General features: G+C 35.9%; 1 protein-coding gene across 6 annotated transcripts; it reads right to left on the minus strand.

Moving 5' to 3' along the window:
- Window positions 1-35: 35 nt before the first annotated feature.
- Window positions 36-12,652, minus strand: LOC128031197 (apolipoprotein A-I-like). 6 transcript variants are annotated; one of them, XM_052619463.1, is made up of 5 exons: window positions 12,550-12,652; window positions 12,365-12,419; window positions 12,004-12,154; window positions 11,492-11,918; window positions 36-338 (listed from the first exon to the last, which is right to left on the minus strand). In XM_052619463.1, exons 2-5 carry the CDS (start codon window positions 12,402-12,404, stop codon window positions 189-191), a joined length of 768 nt encoding a protein of 255 aa, XP_052475423.1. In that variant the 5' UTR covers window positions 12,405-12,419; window positions 12,550-12,652; the 3' UTR covers window positions 36-188. The 6 variants fall into 6 exon arrangements, with proteins under 6 accessions (XP_052475423.1, XP_052475422.1, XP_052475419.1 ...); XM_052619462.1 differs by having other exon boundaries at window positions 36-222; window positions 11,376-11,918; XM_052619461.1 differs by lacking the exon at window positions 36-338 and adding an exon at window positions 6,935-7,387.
- Between the last annotated feature and the right edge of the window lie 8,963 nt (window positions 12,653-21,615).

The raw sequence follows: 21,615 nt of genomic DNA on the forward strand, positions 1-21,615 counted from the left end.
TATTTGAATACCAGGAAAGAAACATTTTAGACTAATTTCATTTGACAAAACATTTATTTAGTTTAAATTAAAACTGAGAATAAATACTTCCATCAGGTCACTGTAAGGTCAACTGCTGTTAACCACAGTGAACTGAATATAACAATTTATTACATTAGCAGCAGTTGGCAAAAGTTTGTTGGGGGCATCTAATTTCTCTTGATGAAGGACTCATACAGGGAGGTGAGCTGGGCCTTCAGGTCTTCTGCGTAGGGGTCCAGCTTTTCCTTCAGGTCTTCAGTATAGGGTGTGAGACTCTGGTGGACCATCTGGGCTTTCTCTCTGATCTGGGTCTGGAGGTCCTCAGTCAGGGGGGTCACGGTCTTCTGAAACTCCTGCAGATGCTGGTCCACTTTCTCTTTGATTTCAGCAGTGTAGGGCTCCATCTGAGCCTGCATCTCCTTCATGCTCTGCTCCAGGTTTCCTCTCAGCTCTTCACTCTTCTGGAGCAGAGTGGCCTTCAGGGTCTCAGAATCCAGGGAGTCAGCATATGGAGCCATGGCGGTCCTGAGCTCCTCCACTCTCTGCTGGATCTGGCTCTTGAGGTTGTCAGCATAGGGCTCCAGTTTGTCTCTTGCGCTCATCAAGTCCTGGCCCAGACGCTCCCTCAACACTTCAGCCTCCTTGCTGATTTTGGTCATCAGCTCTTCAGCCAGAGGATCCATCTGTTTCTTGAGGGTGATGGCATATTCACTGGCCACATCAGCACTCTGGGTCAGTCTGGCACTGTGATATGAAGAAGAATATTTGAGTTTCATCTCAGGGCAAAAGAAACAATAATTGTGTTCTGCAGGTAAATGTTCTTGACTTACTTGACTTCCTCTCCCAGCTGAGAAGACCTGATCATCTTGACGGTTTCCTCTGCGGTTTGTGTTGCCTTGGCCACATAGCTCCAGAAAGCATCTGTCAGCTGCTCCAGCTGTGGCTTGGGCTCATCAGCGTAGAAAAGGTTGGCCTGGCAACCTGTTAATCAAGCATTTCACAATGATCAAATTGTACTGTTACAGTATGATATGAAAATTTACAAGACCAGAATTTTTTTCTTTATTTTTTTTTTACCTGTAAAAACAGCAAGTGCAAGCACCACAAGAACCTTCATGGTGTTCAGTTTCAGTCTGTAAGTAAAAGACACTTTCACGTCTCTGTCTTTTACATAAATACATTATGTATAACATGCTGCATTTAGAACTGGCTAAAAAGTAAGTCTCTCTTCTTACCTGTGTCAGTGTGTTTTAATTGATGCTGTCCTGTCTGAAGAACAAGTGTGAAGGTGGCTGTTTCACATCTATATTTATATAGTGTGGGGAGGTGATTGCTGTAGTGGAAACCCAAAGTCCAGTGGGTCGTGCCTTGCTGTCACTACTCCACATCATAATGTCCTGACTGTACCTATAATCACCAGGGATTCCTGAATTCAGTACAGACTATGATAATTATTGGACAATAAACCATACTATGCCAATATAAATATTGTTTTAGATGAACACATAAGGCTATTTAGTAAATTCTATTAATTTTAAAAGTTCTTGAGTGTGATAGAAATAAAGAAATTATGTTTCTAAAGTGTTTATATGAACTGATAATTGTGTGTGTGTGTGTGTGTGTGTGTTTAAATAATTTCAAGGGATTCAAGAACAGGCTATCTCCTGGAAACTTTTATTGCAAGGACATTTGGAACACTGCCCTTTATGAAACAGTTGATCTGAGGAACTTTTGAACCTTTGAACTAATAACAGTAACATGACATCAGACTTTGTTCACTTCCTGATAAGGTTTGACACATCACTCAAAGAGATATGTTCAATCCTGGATGAAACCATGAGCTCTATAAATTCACTCCAAGTATATATATATATATATATATATATATATATATATATATATATATATATATATATATATATATATATATATATATATATATATATATATATATAACCATTATACCTTGTAGTAGGTTCCTTCCAATATTTTATTTTATTTTTATTTATTTTTTTCAGCTGCTGCTGACCAATGTCTGACCTTATTTGTTTATTTTAAATTTTTTATGGAACTTGCATTTTTTAGGCAAAAGGGAGCACACATGTAGTGAGACACCTCATTATCATGGTGAAGTTAACTTTTTCATTATAAGAACTAGAGTTGATTTTCAGGGATGCACTTTGCGTTTAGTTTAGAAAAGGATCATTCCTTTATTTGGCTTAATGAAATACATTATATTAGTTTGATGTGGAACAGAATAAAGAGCTGATTACATAAGTTGTGTTTGTTCACTAAAACAATTAAGGAAAATAAGCCATGAATCTTGTAAACGCAGAAGGCAAAAAATAAATAATAATAATTATAATAATAATAATAATTAAGCTATAGGTTGAATATGTGTAATTTACTATTGAAACTGTAACAGTAAAAGTTGTATGATTTTAGATGATTAATTTTTGAGCAGTTGCGGCCATCAAGATGCACTACCAGCAAAGGTGCAATAGGTGACTGTCTTTAGAAACATTTTTTGTTATACTTGTTGAAAGTCTCTTCACATCGGTCCGAGTGTTTTAAATAGCTTTCCTACCTGCCTGTCAACGTATTTATCTGCATACATCTGCACACCCTGTTCGTGCTGACAGAATATGTCACTAGCACATTCACGTATACTGTACAGACAGAGCTAGAATGGCAGACGAACATCAACAACCCAGTCTTCCTAGTATTGTAGTACTTTTTTAAAGTTTTCTTGCTGGTTAATGACACATGATGTAGCGCAGGGGTTCCCAATTCCAGTGCTTTTTTCTTTTCTGTTTTCTTTTCTTTTTTTATTTTGAACAAAAACACAGTTTAAAACAAAATATATAACACAACAACTTGTTGCTAATCCACATATTTTGCATGTCTCGCTTAGTTAACACACCCAATTCAGATGACCAACTCGAGCTACTTGAATGTGTTCCAATCGATATGAGCTCTATAATGAGGTTAAATTCATGATTGAGGTGGGGAATTAATGACAGAATGTCAGCAGGCCAGGATAATGCCTCATCTGCACTGTAAAAAATTTCTTGTTGTTTTTACAAAAACATTTTGGCAGCTGTGGTTGCCAGAATAATTTTGTAAAAATACAGAAAACTGTAAACACATTTACGTCAAAAACTGTTAATTTTACAATATAAAGCTGTAATTTACAAACAAGAAAATGTGAATATAAACCAGTAAATTCAACAACACACAAAATTAAATCTGTTTTGTACCTTGAAAATACTGACAACCACCATAATAATAAAGATGGTACTGTATAAGAGAAAGCCACATGAAGTATCAAAGCTCATCACAAGTAGCTTCACCACAAGCAGAAGTATATATTAACATATAGAAGGTGCACATTTATGGAAACACAAAACACCATCATGGTAACACACGTGATACTTAAATAATGCAAAAAACTTTCATTAAGCAACAGAAGATGTAACATAAAGCTCAAATGTACATAACTGATAACAAGAACTATTTAAAAACATGATTATTTAAACAAAATACTTTCAAACGTGGAGTGTCACGCAGGGAATTCTGGGAATATCAGTTTACAGTTTTAGACTGTAAATTATACATTGATTTGTTCTTTTTTTACTTCTAAAAGCTGTATAATTAACAGAATTTTACTGTAAATTTACATTAAATGCTTTGTTAGATCTTTTACAGTTTTTCCCTGTATATAGTACGGGAACTTACTGTTAACCTATTATCAGTTTTTTTCCGTAGCGTTTTAACAAAATTTTACAGTTAAAATTACACTTATTTTTTACAGTGTGCAGGATGCTCATTTTAACAGTCTAAAGTCCATGTCATTACACTACTAGGACTTTTACACCCATTCAATCTTGGGAATGATCACCCCCTGTTGGCTGGAAAAATATACCTAAGAGGTAGACAGACTGGACAACAATTTCAGTTTTTGGCCAAACCGGGTGGAAGGATGGGGAGAAGACCAGAGCAGAGAACAACAGAGCATGCAATCAGAGTGAAGGGACCCAAAGGTGAGCACAATTACAGAAACGAGAACAAGACGGGTTTAACAAGGTGGTGTGCCCAATGGAAACAAGAAGGACCAAAGGAAGACATGGCAGACACAAACAAAGACAAAGCAAAGTTTTCAGGCACAAAGACAAAAAAATATAAAAAATGAATAAATAAACATTTAAACAAAGACAACAGATAAAACTACCAAGTCAAAACCTGGCAGTTTTACTAAATAGACAATGTTTATTACTGAAGGTTTCTAATGTACTTGTCAGGATCAGTTTATATTTCAGACCAGGGGCCTCATTTATAACTGTTTCGTAAACACAAAACATACCCTGAATGAAGTGTATGCGACTTCCTACGCAAATGATGGGATTTATAAAAACAAACTGAGATGAGCACTGAGATTGCATCAAGTTATGCACAAGATTATATGAATAGTGCACGTGCTATATTGGTCATGACTTTTCCTCTGGCTATGTTTTAATGACAGGGAATAATAACAATAATTCCGTCTTAAACTAAACTGCAGATCTCATGTTATAAGAAAATATTTGTTATGTCTTGTACTTTGGTGGAGTTTAACATGGTGTCATGTAGATGTGAATATGCATGGAAATGATACGCAGAAAAGGTGCATAGTAAAACAAGGCGTTATAAGCTCCATATATGGTGATTTCGGGGAGGAGATGGGGTGGAAATCTTTCTCTGACTGGGATTTATAAAAGGATTTTTGTTCTGGGGTACAAATGGTTTTATAAATCTGAAAAAAATTGGTGCAAACACTGAATCTAGCTCTCATGCATATACTTTTAGGATGAATTCTAGGTAAAGCTGTATAATTGAGGACATTTATAAAACTTTCGGTAGATTTAATTCTAAAAGTACGCGCACAAAAAGTGTATGTATTTCTATAGAATTTATTGGTCTTATGAATTTGAAAATATAGCATATCTTCTACAGTTTAGCAAAGACATTGTGTTAAAACAATAGTGTTTCATGGTAGCATAAGGAAAATGAAAAGCTATTTAAAAAAACATACTGTCTTTACTTTCTAAAACAAATAAAATATTTTGATAACTCCATTTATATGGAAAATTAAAGGATAATCATTGCAACTGTCGATGTAGATGATTCAAAAATAAATACAAAGGCTATATTAAAATATTTAGATTTACACATATATATTGGCCTTCTTGTTCTTATTGACAGAAATATCAGTGAACATTTTTCAGAGGAAATCTATACATTTTGGCCTGTTTGAGTGCTTTGTGTTGGGTGAAAAGCATGACCGTTCCACCTTTGATTTTGGAATCAAAATGTTAATTAAACAAAAATTGTTAGAATATTTAGGTTGTCATTTAGGTGGTCTTGGTATGGCTGGTTCACTGTTTTAGGGATCCAGTGTTTCCCTCAGGTGGGGCTCCAGCCTGGAGCTCCTTCAGACCCTGCTCCAGACTTTCTCTCAGCTCCTCATTCTTCTGGAGCACAGTGGCCTTCAGATCCTCAAAATCCAAGGATTCTCTTATGTGATGTGCACCCTTCTCAAATGGACTGGTGACTTATTCAATGTAGGGCTTCAGTGCATGCCTCACAGTGCTACACTTCCTCCTCTATATGCTCCCTCAGCATGTCAACAACTTTGGTCACCAGATCTTTAGTCAGAGGATCCATTTGTACCTCCAGGTTTGCGGTGTACTGGCTGGCCATATCCGCATCCTCTGTTAATCTATCATTGTCTTTTTCAGGCATTAGAAATGCTGAAGGAAGTTATTACTACTGTAGGGGAATTTACAGTTAAAACCAGAGAACCAGATATGTTGCAATGAAGACCAGGAGTCAGAGATGAGTTCAATTAATAATAATCATTTTACTTGAAGAAAATAGTTTGCAATTTCATCAGCAGAAGTCAGCTTCAACACTCTCGAAGGAGTTCGCAGGCTGTCCCCGTACAACTTAAAATCAACCACAGTTATACCCTGACAGAGGATACTAATTGCGTCAATACATAAGTCAACAAAATTCTGATTGGTTCCAAAACCTAGATGAACTCTCCAAAGACGTATATCTGATACGCTGGACACTGGCAGTGGATCGTTTGTCCTGGGACTGTCTGAGCTTCTCCCTGTACAGACAGATACTAACACACATACACAGAACTTATCTAAAATTCAAGGCTTTCTAGCACTGGCAAGTGTCTTATCATTACGATTGGATACACACACATAATATGTGGACATTAATCTTGAGGATAAGAAATACAACACACATAAGGTTACACATTTCACTCTTGCTATAACGTGATTAATAGTCAAACAAGAAATCATGTAATAATATAATATAATATCAGTATGAAGGTTATGGCAACTCGGCATCCACTCCTTCACTACAGTTTCCCGCAACTAAATTTCCTGGACTTACTTAATTTCTTGCCCAAGTTGGCTTGTTCAGAATAGCTCCTGAATGCATCAGTTAGTTACTGCAGCTGTGGCTTAGGCTCATCTGCATAGAATAGTTTGGCTTGGCAAACAGCAGACATATGATTAAGTAATATAATTATATAGTATATTATTAAAAATTATATAAGTAAAAAATATAAATAAAATAAAATAAATTTAAATATAAAATATAATAATAATAATACAATACACACATATTAAAGTAATTGTTTTGGCCCTTCTTATAATTACCTGTCGGTGTGTTTAAATTCACAGTGTCCAGTCTGAAGTGGTATTGTGGAGGTAGTGTCTGCATTTCTCCATTTATATACCACAGAGAAATTTTTAGAAAAAAGCTTAGTTTGATTTCTTTTTTCTTATCATGTATTTGTTTCTTTTGCTAGTATAGATGTGTCTCAAATATCTTTGTAAAAAACACCATTCCGTCAATAAATAAGATTTTATTCATCATTATAACATGTGCATATCCCATTATTCTCAAAAATAATACTTTTTTTAACCAAATAAATATCTACCTTTACACAGAAAAAAAATGAATTTGCAAATGTAAAGGACAATGGATATTGCATACTGTAATCAATGAGGCTTTTATCAAATATTTACTTTTTCGCTTTAGTGTAGGACATGGTCGGATGAATAAATGAGTAAAACAGGTCAAATGTGTCAAACTTTGAAGTTCATGGTTAGTTCTGTAGTTCTGATATTTACAAAAGAAGTCTTTGAAGCATCTAACTTCTCTTGATGAAGGACTCATACAGGGAGGTGAGCTGGGCCTTCAGGTCCTGTGCGTAGGGGTCCAGCTTTTCCTTCAGGTCTTCAGCATAGGGTGTGAGACTCTGGTGGACCATCTGGGCTTTCTCTCTGATCTGGGTCTGGAGGTCCTCAGTCAGGGGGGTCACAGTCTTCTGAAACTCCTGCAGATGCTGGTCCACTTTCTCCTTGATCTCAGCAGTGTAGGGCTCCATCTGAGCCTGCATCTCCTTCACGCTCTGCTCCAGGTTTCCTCTCAGCTCTTCACTCTTCTGGAGCAGAGTGGCCTTCAGGGTCTCAGAATCCAGGGAGTCAGCATATGGAGCCATGGCGGTCCTGAGCTCCTCCACTCTCTGCTGGATCTGGCTCTTGAGGTTGTCAGCATAGGGCTCCAGTTTGTCTCTTGCGCTCATCAAGTCCTGGCCCAGACGTTCCCTCAGCACTTCAGCCTCCTTGGTGATTTTGGTCATCAGCTCTTCAGCCAGAGGATCCATCTGTTTCTTGAGGGTGACGGCATATTCACTGGCCATATCAGCACTCTGGGTCAGTCTGGCACTGTGATATGAAGAAGAACATTTGAGTTTCATCTCAGGGCAAAATCAATATTATAAATAATTGTGTTCTGCAGGTAAATGTTCTTGACTTACTTGACTTCCTCTCCCAGCTGAGAAGACCTGATCATCTTGACGGTTTCCTCTGCGGTTTGTGTTGCCTTAGCCACATAGCTCCAGAAAGCATCTGTCAGCTGCTTCAGCTGTGGCTTGGGCTCATCAGCGTAGAAAAGGTTGGCCTGGCAACCTGTTGATCAAGCATTTCACAATGATCAAATTGTACTGTTTACAGTACGCTATGAAAATTTACCAGGCCAGAATTATTATTTTTTTTTTTTTACCTGTAAATACAGCAAGTGCAAGCACCACAAGAACCTTCATGGTGTTCAGTTTCAGCTGTAAGTAAAAGACACATTTATCAGTGTCTCTTTTACATAAATTCATTATTTAAAAAGTGCCAGGTTTGAACTGGCTAAAAAATAAGGCTCTCTTCTTACCTGTGTCAGTGTGTTTTAATTGATGCTGTCCTGTCTGAGGAACAAGTGTGAAGGTGGCTGTTTCACATCTGTATTTATATAGTGTGGGGAGGTGATTGCTGTAGTGGAAACCCAAAGTCCAGTGGGTCGTGCCTTGCTGTCACTACTCCACATCATAATGTCCTGACTGTACCTTCAACCGTCACAGACTCAACCATCAAGTTCAGTGCAGATAATGATAAGAGTGGAACTTTGTCTATGAAAACAGTAATGCATTTCTTGATGGAATATTTGTGTGTCATTAAAATACTTATAATAACTTAAAATAGAATTCCCCACTGCCTAAAAACACTCTAGAAACTACCTATTAAAAAATAATAAAAAATCTTAGGGACTTAAATCAGACAGAGTCCCATGTTTGAACATTTGACCTAATATAACAGCAAATGATAAAAAAAAAATATCTGCATGCCCTGATAAGATCTGACACATCACTCAAAACCTTGTTTCGGTTTCTGCTGGCTTTAGGCATATATTTATTAATGTGCATAATTTAGATGTAGATATGTATTTTACTGTAATATTTCTGCACACTTATAAAATGCAAGATGACCACTAAGGTCCTCATTGCATAGCATCATCAACAATGTGTACAAGGAGTTATTAATCTCAATTTGTTTTCTTCCCTAAATTCGATAAGCAGTCGTCTACATATCAGTGAAAAATTCTAATAGATTGCAGATGTTTTATTGTTTCAATAACAAGAAAAAACAAACAAGAAACATCACAATGCAATGTAGAAATATGAAAGAGAACTCCAATGTATCTCCGATTAAATATGTGCCTGGAGATCTTCAGGTGATGCAACAAAAGACTTGCATTTCCTGCAGATATTGGTCCACATTATGCTTACGTTCAGCAGTGTAGGGCTCCATCTGAGCCTGCATCTCCTTCACGCTCTGCTCCAGGTTTCCTCTCAGCTCCTCACTCTTCTGCTGTCAGCATAGGGCTCCAGTTTGTCTCACTGTGTTCAGGTCCTTTTCCAAACGCTCTCCCAACACTTCAGCCCCCTTGGTGGTTTTGGTCACCTGATCTTCAGAATGAGGAGACTGTTTTAGTCTAGTGTGGAGGGGAAAAGTAGTTTTTGTCTGGTAACAAAAAATATTACTAATTAAGCTAAGAATAATAATGGTGGTAATTGTATTTACTTGACATTATGTCCCAGCTCGGATGTCCTTATCATATGGGATGTTTCATCAATGGGATGTGCTGCTTGGGCAATATAGTTCCAGAATGTATTTATTAAGTATTCAAGATGTGGATTGGAATTCTCTGCATTAGATAAACTGACTTGCCATTCTGGGAGTACAGCATATCGGATCATTCAAAAGTTATTTAGTCATTTTATTAGATGAGAGAAAGTCATACAAGTTTGGAATAGCATATATTTAATGTGTACCATGTGTTTTGGTAGAATGTAGTAAGAGTTCCTGTATATTTCCTTCAAGGAACTCATACAAAGGCATAATATGTTTGTATCATATTTGTCTTCAAATCTATTTTCAAGCATCTACACACAAATTACACGTTTGAAGATCACAAGAAACAAATTATTGTCTAAACTTTCTGAACACATCTTAAACATGATGTATTAATTTTAAACCTTTAGGAGCTATAATGTTAATTAGATGTTTATAATAGCCTGTTTTTTATTATATTATATTATATCATATTTTAAAAAGTATGTTATTTCAGCAGTTATATCTGACCTGTAAAAACAGCCAATGATAGAACCATGAGAGCCTTCATGGTTTTTTGGCTTAAAATAACAACACATGTGGTTAACTGAAACAATTTTAATCATATTTTACATACAACATATTTTGAACTAATAAACAGTGAATTTCTTTTCTTATGTATGATTTAATGTACCCAGTCCGGTGTGAAGGGCAAGTGTGGTGATGACTGTTTCATAGCTGTATTTATATTGCAATGGGAATATATTTTAATATCTCAAGTGGATGTTTATATCTAGCTAATTTGTGTCTACAGACTTTTTGTCTCAATATGTGCAGGTGTGGACATCAGTTGAAAGCACCAGGCCCATGAGTTACTGCATACATCTGTGTCAGCACTGATAATGAAGTATTTTAATGAATGATCTACTATTAGTACAACCAGAAGTGACTGTACCTTTGAAAATGCTTAATCTTATCTAATCTTTATTGTAAGTTATAAGAAATCATTGAGGTCACCTTTATTATTTCTTCATATTTCTCAGACTTTTTTTTTTTTTTTTAGACTTTTAGAAATATTATTTCTGTCTGTGTATTAGATATGGTGAGAAATGCCACATTTGAACAATTTAAACCAGTCACTTTTGTATTATTATGTTCTAGGAGCAGTTCTCTTGATTATATAAATAGAGCCTATTTTTACAGAAATTCAAAAATACTTATTTTGTCTGGTGATTTAAAAAAAAAGTAAGTAGTCTTGAGTTTTGCATTTTCAGGGCTATTAAATGTAATATATGACAATTCATTTATGCTGATTGACAGAACTAGACACATAAAATATTTAGAAACTGTCAATAAATGGCCGATGTTTTATTGGTGCACAAATAAGACAAATGACACTTGGCATTTGCAAGAAACAACATTTTCTGCCAGACATAATACAAACATGCTAAATTGAAATAAATACACAACAGTTAGAAAAGAGCAACATTTCTGCATCTGTATGAATGGTTAAGGTGTAAACAACTGTATTTCAGAAAAACATAATAATTGTTTTTCTCTATATTAGTGTTTGGTCCACATGTAAGATCAAAAAATATTTCTGTTGCCTAAAAGATAGATTTATGTAAAGGTTATTGGAGACATTGGATTTTGGAGTCACAATGGAAGAAAAAACAGTTCTGTGACAAAAGAAGTCTTTGAAGCATCTTGGACATGGTCGGATGAATAAATAAGTAAAACAGGTCAGATGTGTCAAACTTTGAAGTTCATGGTTAGTTCTATAGTTCTGATAGTGACAAAAGAAGTCTTTGAAGCATCTAATTTCTCTTGATGAAGGACTCGTATAGGGAGGTGAGCTGGGCCTTCAGGTCTTCTGCGTAGGGGTCCAGCTTTTCCTTCAGGTCTTCAGTATAGGGTGTGAGACTCTGCTGAACCATCTGGGCTTTCTCTCTGATCTGGGTCTGGAGGTCCTCAGTCAGGGGGGTCACGGTCTTCTGAAACTCCTGCAGATGCTGGTCCACTTTCTCCTTGATCTCAGCAGTGTAGGGCTCCATCTGAGCCTGCATCTCCTTCACGCTCTGCTCCAGGTTTCCTCTCAGCTCCTCACTCTTCTGGAGCAGAGTGGCCTTCAGGGTCTCAGAATCCAGGGAGTCAGCATATGGAGCCATGGCGGTCCTGAGCTCCTCCACTCTCTGCTGGATCTGGCTCTTGAGGTTGTCAGCATAGGGCTCCAGTTTGTCTCTTGTGCTCATCAAGTCCTGTCCCAGACGTTCCCTCAACACTTCAGCCTCCTTGCTGATTTTGGTCATCAGCTCTTCAGCCAGAGGATCCATCTGTTTCTTGAGGGTGACGACATATTCGTTGGCCATATCAGCACTCTGGGTCAGTCTGGCACTGTGATATGAAAAGTGTTTTTGCATTAATTCAATTAAAGATTTAATATTTCAAACATAGAATGTGACTGTTGAACATTACTTACTTGACTTCCTGACCAAGTTGAGACTCTCTGATCATTTTCAGCGTGTCCTCTGCAGTGCGTGTGGCCTGGGCAACATAACTCCAGAATGCATCGGTCAGCTGCTCCAGCTGTGGCTTAGGCTCATCAGCATAAAACAGGTTGGCTTGGCAACCTAGTAAAAATACATATAATTAAGTTTAAGTCTGACAGTCAGTTTCCAAATTTGCTCAAACAGCAAACAGCAAAATCATTTCATTTGCATTGCTCTTTTGTTATGGATATTTAACATGAAATTAAGAATGAGTCTTAGAGTCTTGGCATGTCTCTAATATTATTTTAATTGCTAAAAAATTTTTTTAGCTTCTTGCCATATTTGATTTACCTGTGAATGCCACAAAGGCAAGAACCAGATACAATTTCATGTTCACAGTTGTTTGCTAAAAAAGAGAGAAAAAATATTATTTATATTTACATATCTTAAAGCATTGCATATTTATTTAGACAATACTTTTTACTGAGAAATATGGTATTTTAGTAATTTATTATAGTCTGTCCATCTTAAATTACCTTGCAATCCCACAGTTTTTGCTTGGTCCAGTAAGCTTTAGTGAGGACAGTCTGGCTATATATGTGTGTGTGTGTGTGTGTGTGTGTGTGTGTGTGTGTGTGCACGCACAGTTGAATTATCCAAAGAAAAAAAAATCAAAGTCCATCATCCAGTGCCATGCTGTCAGTGCCGCTCCCCCCACTGTCACTTCAGCCTCCTGTCACATGATGCTGTGCTTTGAACCTACTGAAACTAAGTCTCCATACAAACAGATCACCATAGAAATCATTTTTCTTTTCCTTTCTCTAGACACAGAGTCATGGTGTATTCAATGGCCCTTATAATTTAGCATTTAGCTGAGTCTCAGTTGTTAGCTTTGAATAATAAGATATCTGAAATTAACCAGATTTTGTTTTATTTATTTAGTTCATTTGTCATGGCTACTTTAACTTTAGTTTATTTTATTTATAATAAAATTTAATAATGGCTTTTTTAAGAAAGTGGGTGGAAAATGAATATGCATTTTCTAATCATAGTCCTAAAGTATCTATTTTTTAAATTCCTTTGTTTTTCTTTTTTGATGTGTTATTAATATGTTTTTTATTTCATATTTCTTATTAAGCACTATAAAGTTTAGAATTTCGTGCCATCACAGTATTTAATTCAGATTTTAGATTTAGTGTGTGTGTGTGTGTAATATATATATATATATATATATATATATATATATATATATATATATATATATATATATAGTAAAACATAATATATTTAAATTTATTTGCAGTTTAGTTTTACTACACCAAGAAGAAATTTTTTTTTTTTTTTGCAGAAATGTCATGACTTCAGAAAGTGCTTTCTGTTAATGGGGACTGAGCTTTTAGAGCTTCAATATATGCAAAAGCTCCATAAAAGTATCATAATAGACACATCTCAAGCCCAAGCCCAAGACCAAGAATCTCCCTAAAAAATAAGGTAATAAGTCTCAGCTCATATTAATTGTAATTATATGGAAAGGTGTGGTAAGTATGGAAGTTTGATTTAAAGTATCTCCTGTTTGTGTTTCACAAAAGAAAAGAAAAGTAATATAGTACAAATTGTCTTTAAGTGCTTGTATAGTAGCATAGGAAACACTGAAACATTAAATTGAGTCATGCTTGTGTTAAAGCTGCAGTAGGTAACTTTAGTAAAAATATATATTTTGCATATTTGTTAAACCTGTCATTAGATTAGATTAGATTAGATTAGATTCAACTTTATTGTCACTGCACATGTAGGTACAAGGCAACGAAATGCAGTTAGCATCTAACCAGAAGTGCAATAAGCAGTAAGTACAGAATAAGGTCTATAATATGTACAATAACTATACAGGTGAGTATTATGGACATAATTTACAGATACTCACCTGTATAGTTATTGTACATATTATAGACCTTATTCTGTTATTGTACATATTATAGACCTTATTCCTCATTATGTCCTGACAGTAGAATATGAGACAGATAATCTGTGAAAAAAATCAAGCTCCTCTGGCTCCTCGCAGTGGTCCTATTGCCATTTGCAGTTACGGACCGCTCCCGGTAAGAAACAACCAATCAGAGCTGCGGTCCGTAACTTTGTTTGTGTTTAAAATGTAGAAAAATGTATATAATAAGCGAGTACACCATGAATCCATTTTCCAAACCGTGTTTTTAGCTTGTCCTGAATCACTAGGGTGCACCTATAATAAGTGTTTATATTCGGACTAAACAGAGAGAAGTAGTTCCGGCTATGATGTTCTTCCGTAAGACGCAAGCAGTTCTGTTTATTAACCGCTAGAGCGTCAAAAGTTACCTACCGCAGCTTTAAATTATATTTTCTAATTTAGACAGTCTGTGACTGTGGATTGGTGCTTGATTGCTCAGATCAAGGACAATGGTGCTTTTTTGACCAAATTTCATGTGAATTAGGAAAAAGAATGTTTATTTGATACAATATCTAATAACTGTATTCCAAAGATTCTTTAAATGCCATTACTTTTATTATTAAATTACTTACATTACATTACTTTTGAGACTCGAACACATCACATTAACAGTATATGTTCGATGAACATGATTTAACGTCATCAAATGTGTTGATCTTTGATTTATATGGGTGAGTTGCTGTTTTCACATGAAGAAAACTATAGTGTGTACTTTAAGTGGCTCATTCAACATTATTATGTTGAATGACACCTCTCCCGTCATCCAGCCAGCGTGGAGGGCCAGAGTCCACTTACAACACTTCATCTGGATATCTAATTTCCTCCACACATAACCAATATTTACTGTAACCTTGAGCATTCAAAGCACAGAAATAAAAAGAAAACATGGCATCAGTGCAATTCTCTTACTAAACAGAATGTTTGATGTTTGATAAGACCTAAAAAGGAAAATATCTCCAACCAAACTAGGGTTTATTACAGTGTGACCTACAAGTGCATATAAATAGAACACAAAGCAATTTCAAGAAATTTCAACTTTTACATGGGCAAATGTACGGTACATTATTGTTGATTATTTTTGGTAAGATCGAAAATGTTATCAGAGCGCTTTTCATTTGTCCGTGAGTGTTTTCAGTAGCATGGATGCCCATTCAAGCTCACAGTTACAAATGCATTACTGTCACAATATTTAGCCTTAAATGATGTCTAGACGTCATCCACTGATTGCCACTGTGCCACATGGATGCAGGCCAGTACTTGTTAGTTTGGCTGCTGTCAAGATAGTATCTCCTTTACAGATAAATGGATTAGATATCGGAGTCGTTGATAAAGAAAGTTCAGTGCCTTCACACAAAGACTTGTTTATTTACTTAAGATGTAGCTGATGTGATGTAACACAAACTAGAGCATATGTACTTGTGACATACAAAAGATACTTAATAATCATATACAAATCATTAACCCTTTATGAAGTTGATTCTGGGTAACCCTTTTTTTTTTGCAAGATAAATGGTAAAATGAGATATTGAATATTAAACAGTGATAGGATTACACATTAATCAATAGAAAGCTTTTCTTTGTTACACCATGTCCTGGCGGTCATGTAAAAAATGTGGTGCTCAGTGTAGAATGCACACTGAAGTTGATATGGACACAGTGGGTGTAACCACTACAAAGAATGTGCATCTATTTATTTATTTGTAAAATATTTATTTATCTATTTATTTTCATTTATTTAAGTAAGTTATTGGCTGGAAGCCATTTAAATTAGATTCTGTCAAAGCAGTTTGTCAGGGACCGCAAGCACGATTCCAACCAATCCACAACGATCATGTTCCCCTGAGTATTAACCACCCTCACCTGATCACCATCAACAAGGCACTATAAAACACTCATCTCTACTCTACTTCTGCTACAGTTTTTTTTTTTAATTGCTCACACACATTTCTTGAAACCATCCCTCATTTTCTCGAAAGCTTAAACACAAATCCAAATACACAAACTAAATTCACAAACCTCTGACTCTTCCATCAAAATAAAACAATCACTGCAAACCACTTCACGTGCACTCTAAATCTAAGGTGCTCTCAGATTGACACACACGAGTCAATAAAATAAACACTACAGAACATTCATTAGACCTTAAATAAAAAAATGAGAACACCGAATACAGAAAACAGTATATTGTTTTGAGCAAACAATTTTAAAATTCTTGTAAAACATATAGTACTTGCAACTGAGTAATGGGGCGGTCACACTGCACTTTTCTCTCCATTGACTTCCATTCATACGCATGCGAATGCATCAGACCGGAAACGCAAGCTTATATGCTGAAAAATTTCGCATTTCGCTGCGTTCCAAAGTTCAAGTTTGGTGAACTCTGACCTGTGAATTCGCATCACGTGAAGATGTGGGACCAGTAGAAGATCGATACGTCACTGCGTGACCTCTCTGTACAGAAATTCAAAAATGAAGGAAGCGCTATAACTTTAGCTGTAGACTATTTTATAATACATATTTAAAATATTATAAAAAATTAAATAAAAAAGAAGCTGCATGGTTTGTAGTGTCAACAGGAAACAGTAACATATGAGACATTTGAATAAGGACGTTTTATAATTTTTTATTGCTTAGGGTGTTTATATTTAAATAGAGAGAGAGATACAGAGAGTACAATATATTAAGACGCTTTCGATGCCGTCGCAAAAGACACAGTACAAGCACATATTAATCCATGTTGTGAAAATTGAGGAGAGACCGTTTTATCTTGCTCCCGCCCATATTCACAGCGGTGTCCGAAATAATTTCGCACGTTTAAAGTCTAGTGTGACCGCACCTTAAGATGAATATATTGTATAGGCATACTGTGTACTGCAAGAATAGTATTATGCTCATTTTGAATAGTACTGAATGACTTGGATACTGAAAAAATTAAGGTCAAAAAGGTCCAATAAAACTCTAAATGAACACTATGTTACAGTACACTCAAATACTGTAAGTTGTGCAATTGTAAAATCAGGGTCAACGAATAAAATAGATACTTTAGGATTAGATCCTTATTTTACTGTCAAGCGAACTGTTGACTCCACTAAAGTCTAGTGAAAATTTACCAATTTGAAGTTTGCCAATAGGCTATTTAGATCTACCTCATTGTGATAATGACCCGAGCAAGGAGGATCAATAGTGAAACTCGGGTCCAAAGGGTTATTTATTTAAGCAGGTGTGCAAAATATGCAGATAAATAGGTATAAGAGCTTAAAACAAAGATGTAATAAAAACCAGTCTAAAACTAGAGCTGCAAGTACTAAAAACAGTACCAACTCCCCTCTACAACATTGAGGCTGGAGTTTCCCTTGCTATACAGTACAACAATCTTGTCCAAGCTCTCTCTCTGTTCACCCAACTTCTAGTGGCGGGCCATCTCAAATACACATTTTTTCCCGCTCTTCCCAAATTGGAACATACTATTTTTTATAAAAACTCTTTGACTCTTGATATACACAGGATCTAGAAACGAGTTTTAGTAAATAAATACAATTAATAAGACAATTAAAAAGGGAACAAATAAGCCAAAACATTTGCACGAAGATTAACAGTGAAACCCATGATGGTAGACATTTTCAGAATCTCTCCATCACACACCCCACCCCTTATCCCTGACACTGTAAAGTGTTAGAACATAGCCACTAAGTCCAGCCACTCATACCCAGAATCCGTGGGCACTCACAACACTGCCCGTAGATCTTGACCATTCATTTAGGCTTCTCATTGCCCCTTCCATGGTCGAGTCCTCCCTGGCATACACATTGTCCTCTCTGATGACGATCCTTGCCAGTGAATGTCCCTGGGTTCTGTCGTCCTGTGGACACTTAAAGGTTAGTTCACCGAAAAATGAAAATTATGTCATTAATAACTCATCTTCATGTCGTTCCAAACCCGTGAGACCTCCGTTCATCTTCGGAACACAGTTTAAGATATTTTTGATTTAGTCCGAGAGCTTTCTGTCCCTCCATTGAAAATGTATGTATGTGACATCAGAGGGTCAGTTAGAATTTTTTGAAGCATCGAAAATACATTTTGCTCCAAAAATAGCAAAAACTACGACTTTATTAAGCATTGTCTTCTCTTCTGTGTCTGTTGTGAGAGAGAGTTCAAAACACAGCAGTTTTGTGATATCCGGTTTGCAAACAAATCATTCGATGAACCGGAACTTCTTGAACCTGTTCACCAAATCTAATTGAATCGTTTGAAACGGTTCGCATCTCCAATACGCATTAATCCACAAATGACTTAAGCTGGAACATTTATTTACAAAACAATTTATTTAAAAACCATTCAATTGCAGCCAAAAACAGCAGTTATACAATAAGTGTAGACACAATATAAAACACATTTTGTAAATGTACCCATGCATTTACTTGAATCAATGAGCCATTTTTATATACACTTGGACTCTAACATAGAATTTATAAAAAAAATTAAATAAAAAAAAATTAAAAAGTGTTATGAAAAACAAAAACACATTGGTAAATGGCAAAGTTTTGGAATTAAACATTTTGTACTTGGTAGAATAATTTAAATATTTTTTACCTAACAGTTAGTAAGAATAATTTTTTAAAGCTGTTCTCAATGCTCTTCTAATTTTTTCCCTTTATAATTCCTTGTGTTTCTCTGTTTGTTGCCAGACTGTTGTAACTCTTACCAATAGCTCAAGCTGGTCTGTGTACTTGCCTTGCCTTGCCTTGCCTTGTCTTCAGGTTCCAGTGTCTTTTGCTGTTTTGCTCTGCCTCTTGTTCTCACGAATGCAGTGCTCCTCGAAGATTCCAGCTGTCATGTCTCTGGTATTCTGTCGAACGAGCTTAACTGTGGAATGATGCTCATCTGCCTTGTTTCATCTGCTTTAAATAAAGCTCTGTGTAAACCCGCAACTGAATCCAGCCCGTTTCGACTGACACATGCCTGATGTCCATTTGTCATTGTTCACAAACAAGATAGGAAAATGCTTAGTCATGTTGTAGCCGCACTGGGTTGTACATAATAATGAACTCAAATGATATATAGGGAATTTGAATAATTCATCAGGAATATGATTAATATATATCATATGACAGTTACACTAAATTTTATTGATTATGAAAAATAGCTCAATTGCTTTTATCAATAACTCATTACAGGGCACTGTAATTCACTCATTAATATGTCAATATTCCATTCTTCAAATCAATTATTGTGATATCTCTTACTGTAAATTACTGCAAATCAAACAGTGGTTTGTCCAGCAAACGGCCGAAAGATTAACTTATCAATTTTCAATAAAGTTATCACTTCTTATAATTCAAGGAAAAATATTCTCTGGCCATGAAAAATTATCCTATCATTATGATAAATTTAGTTTCTAAAAGTAAAGCTTGTAGCTAGATCAGGCATCTCTTTGACTCGTAATTTGAGCGTGTTAGACAAAGGTAATCATGAATATATATATATATATATATATATATATATATATATATATATATATATATATATATATACAGGGACGTGCACAGACATTTTGAGGGGCAGGGGCTCAAGTGAAATAAAGGGCACTTCTCATAATTACGTATTTTTTTTATTTTTTTTAAACAAAAAAGTATATATATTGACGCAACACTGACTTCCTTTTAAAAAAAATAATTTAAAAAGTTAATTAATTTTATCTTCCTCAACTCTAATTTTCAAAAGATGTCTACAAAATAATCAGTTCACACAGAAACCATGGTCTCACTAGGTTTATAGAGCAGCTAAGGAAACCAACCCACAATGTGCATGTTTTGAAAACATTTTCTATGCTACTAGTTTCATGTATATATTTAGAATAACCAAAATAACTGCATCAAGCAGAGGGGTGTGTTTTACTAATAATTTGTTTATTTTTTTTGCACAAGGCACTACATCATTTTAATTATTTTGGTGTTATCAGAACACATAACACTTTTAGATCAACACATATATTCACTCTAAACTGAAGAGGGTTGTTGCTGCTATTTTGATAACTTTACTGAAAAAATACAAAAATACAGCAACTTAATAAAATTCTTCCAAAAAAAGATATGGGGGTCAATAGCCGTGTTTCCACTATCGAGCTAGGACCGGGCGTGCTAGTGCGTGCCAGGGCCAGTCGCGTTTCCACTGTTACTTCCGGGGCTTGATCGTGCCTCGCCGGGGCTTCCTCGGGGCCAACGGCCAGGGTTTTTTCGGCCCGACGAAATCCTTGGGCCAAAGCGGGCCAGCTGGGGCTAGAGGAGGGGTTATGAACAAAGGCGGAGTTTCTCCGTGTCTACAGAGCGTCAGCGCGGATCATTTCAAAAAGACAACAGCTGTAACACCAGCATTAAAGACGTTTTAAAATCAGTTGAGCTTAAAACTCACTCTTAGTTAGCAGCAAGTGTTTGAAATAACTTGATCCGATGTGGATTATAATCACTAAACAAGACAGAAATATTTATAAGCGATGTAAAAGACTATGCACGGTAAACATTAACGTTACCATAGTAAACATGGTAAAAATGACCGCTTGGAGAAATCAGACGTCAGCTTATTATTCTCTATCACAATTGTGTATTTATTAAGTAACATTTTATCTGTCGTCTCGTTTCAAGAGTTTAGCTCCACGTTGCATATCATCAAAATATAATAATTATTTTTGTTTGGGAGCTTTTATAAAAATAGAGAGTCTGCGCTGCGGATCATTTCAGAAAGATAACAGCTTTAACAACAGCATTAAACACTTTTTTTTTTAAATAAGTCGAGCTCAAAACTCACTTTCAGTCAGCAGCGAGTGTTTGAAATAACTTGATCTGATGTGGATTATAATCACTAAACAAGGCAGAAATATTTATAAGTGATGAAAAAGATATGCACGCTAAACTTGTTACCATAGTAAACATGGTAAAATATGACTCTTGAAGAAATTAGACGTCAGCTCCTTATTAACAGTCGTGTATTTATTAAGTAACTTATATTATCTGTCACAAGCCTCGTCTCGAGAGTTTAGCTCACGTTGCCTATCATAAAATAATATAGCCTAATAATGGTTTTTGTTCGGGAGCTTTTATAAAAATAGAGATATTATCATTCATTCTAAATATGACGGCTACTGTGGCTAATAAACATAAACAGACTCGACTGAATAAGCGGGCTATTTTCATGAGCGTTAAAAATAAATAAAATAGAAATAAGTGTATTTATGTGTGAATAATTTTGAGTCCTGATAAAGTAAAACAATATGATCAATGTATCACTTATTCTATAGTTAAAACATCAATGCTTTTGAATTTGAATATATAACAAAGCATGCAAACAAACTGCCGCTTTTATCATCTTCGTTTTGTGATCGCACATGTTCCAGTGACTTATTTCTTAGTTTTCTGATAACTTCTCTTTGTTGGTGAAATGATGAGGTTGCATGACGTTGTTCTGAGAGGCGTGTAAAGGGCGTGTTTTAGTGACGTGCAGCGGTGCTTAAAGCTTCACTGTGGAAACCCTGCGCTATATGGCCTCGGTGCTACTGGCCCGAGGCTAGGAGCCCCGCCCGGCCCGCTTTAAGCCCTGGCTCGCACTGGCCCGACAGTGGAAATGAGCG

The sequence above is a fragment of the Carassius gibelio genome, chromosome A16 (genome assembly GCF_023724105.1).
Source record: "Carassius gibelio isolate Cgi1373 ecotype wild population from Czech Republic chromosome A16, carGib1.2-hapl.c, whole genome shotgun sequence".
In the NCBI taxonomy this organism is placed as follows: Eukaryota; Metazoa; Chordata; class Actinopteri; order Cypriniformes; family Cyprinidae; genus Carassius; species Carassius gibelio.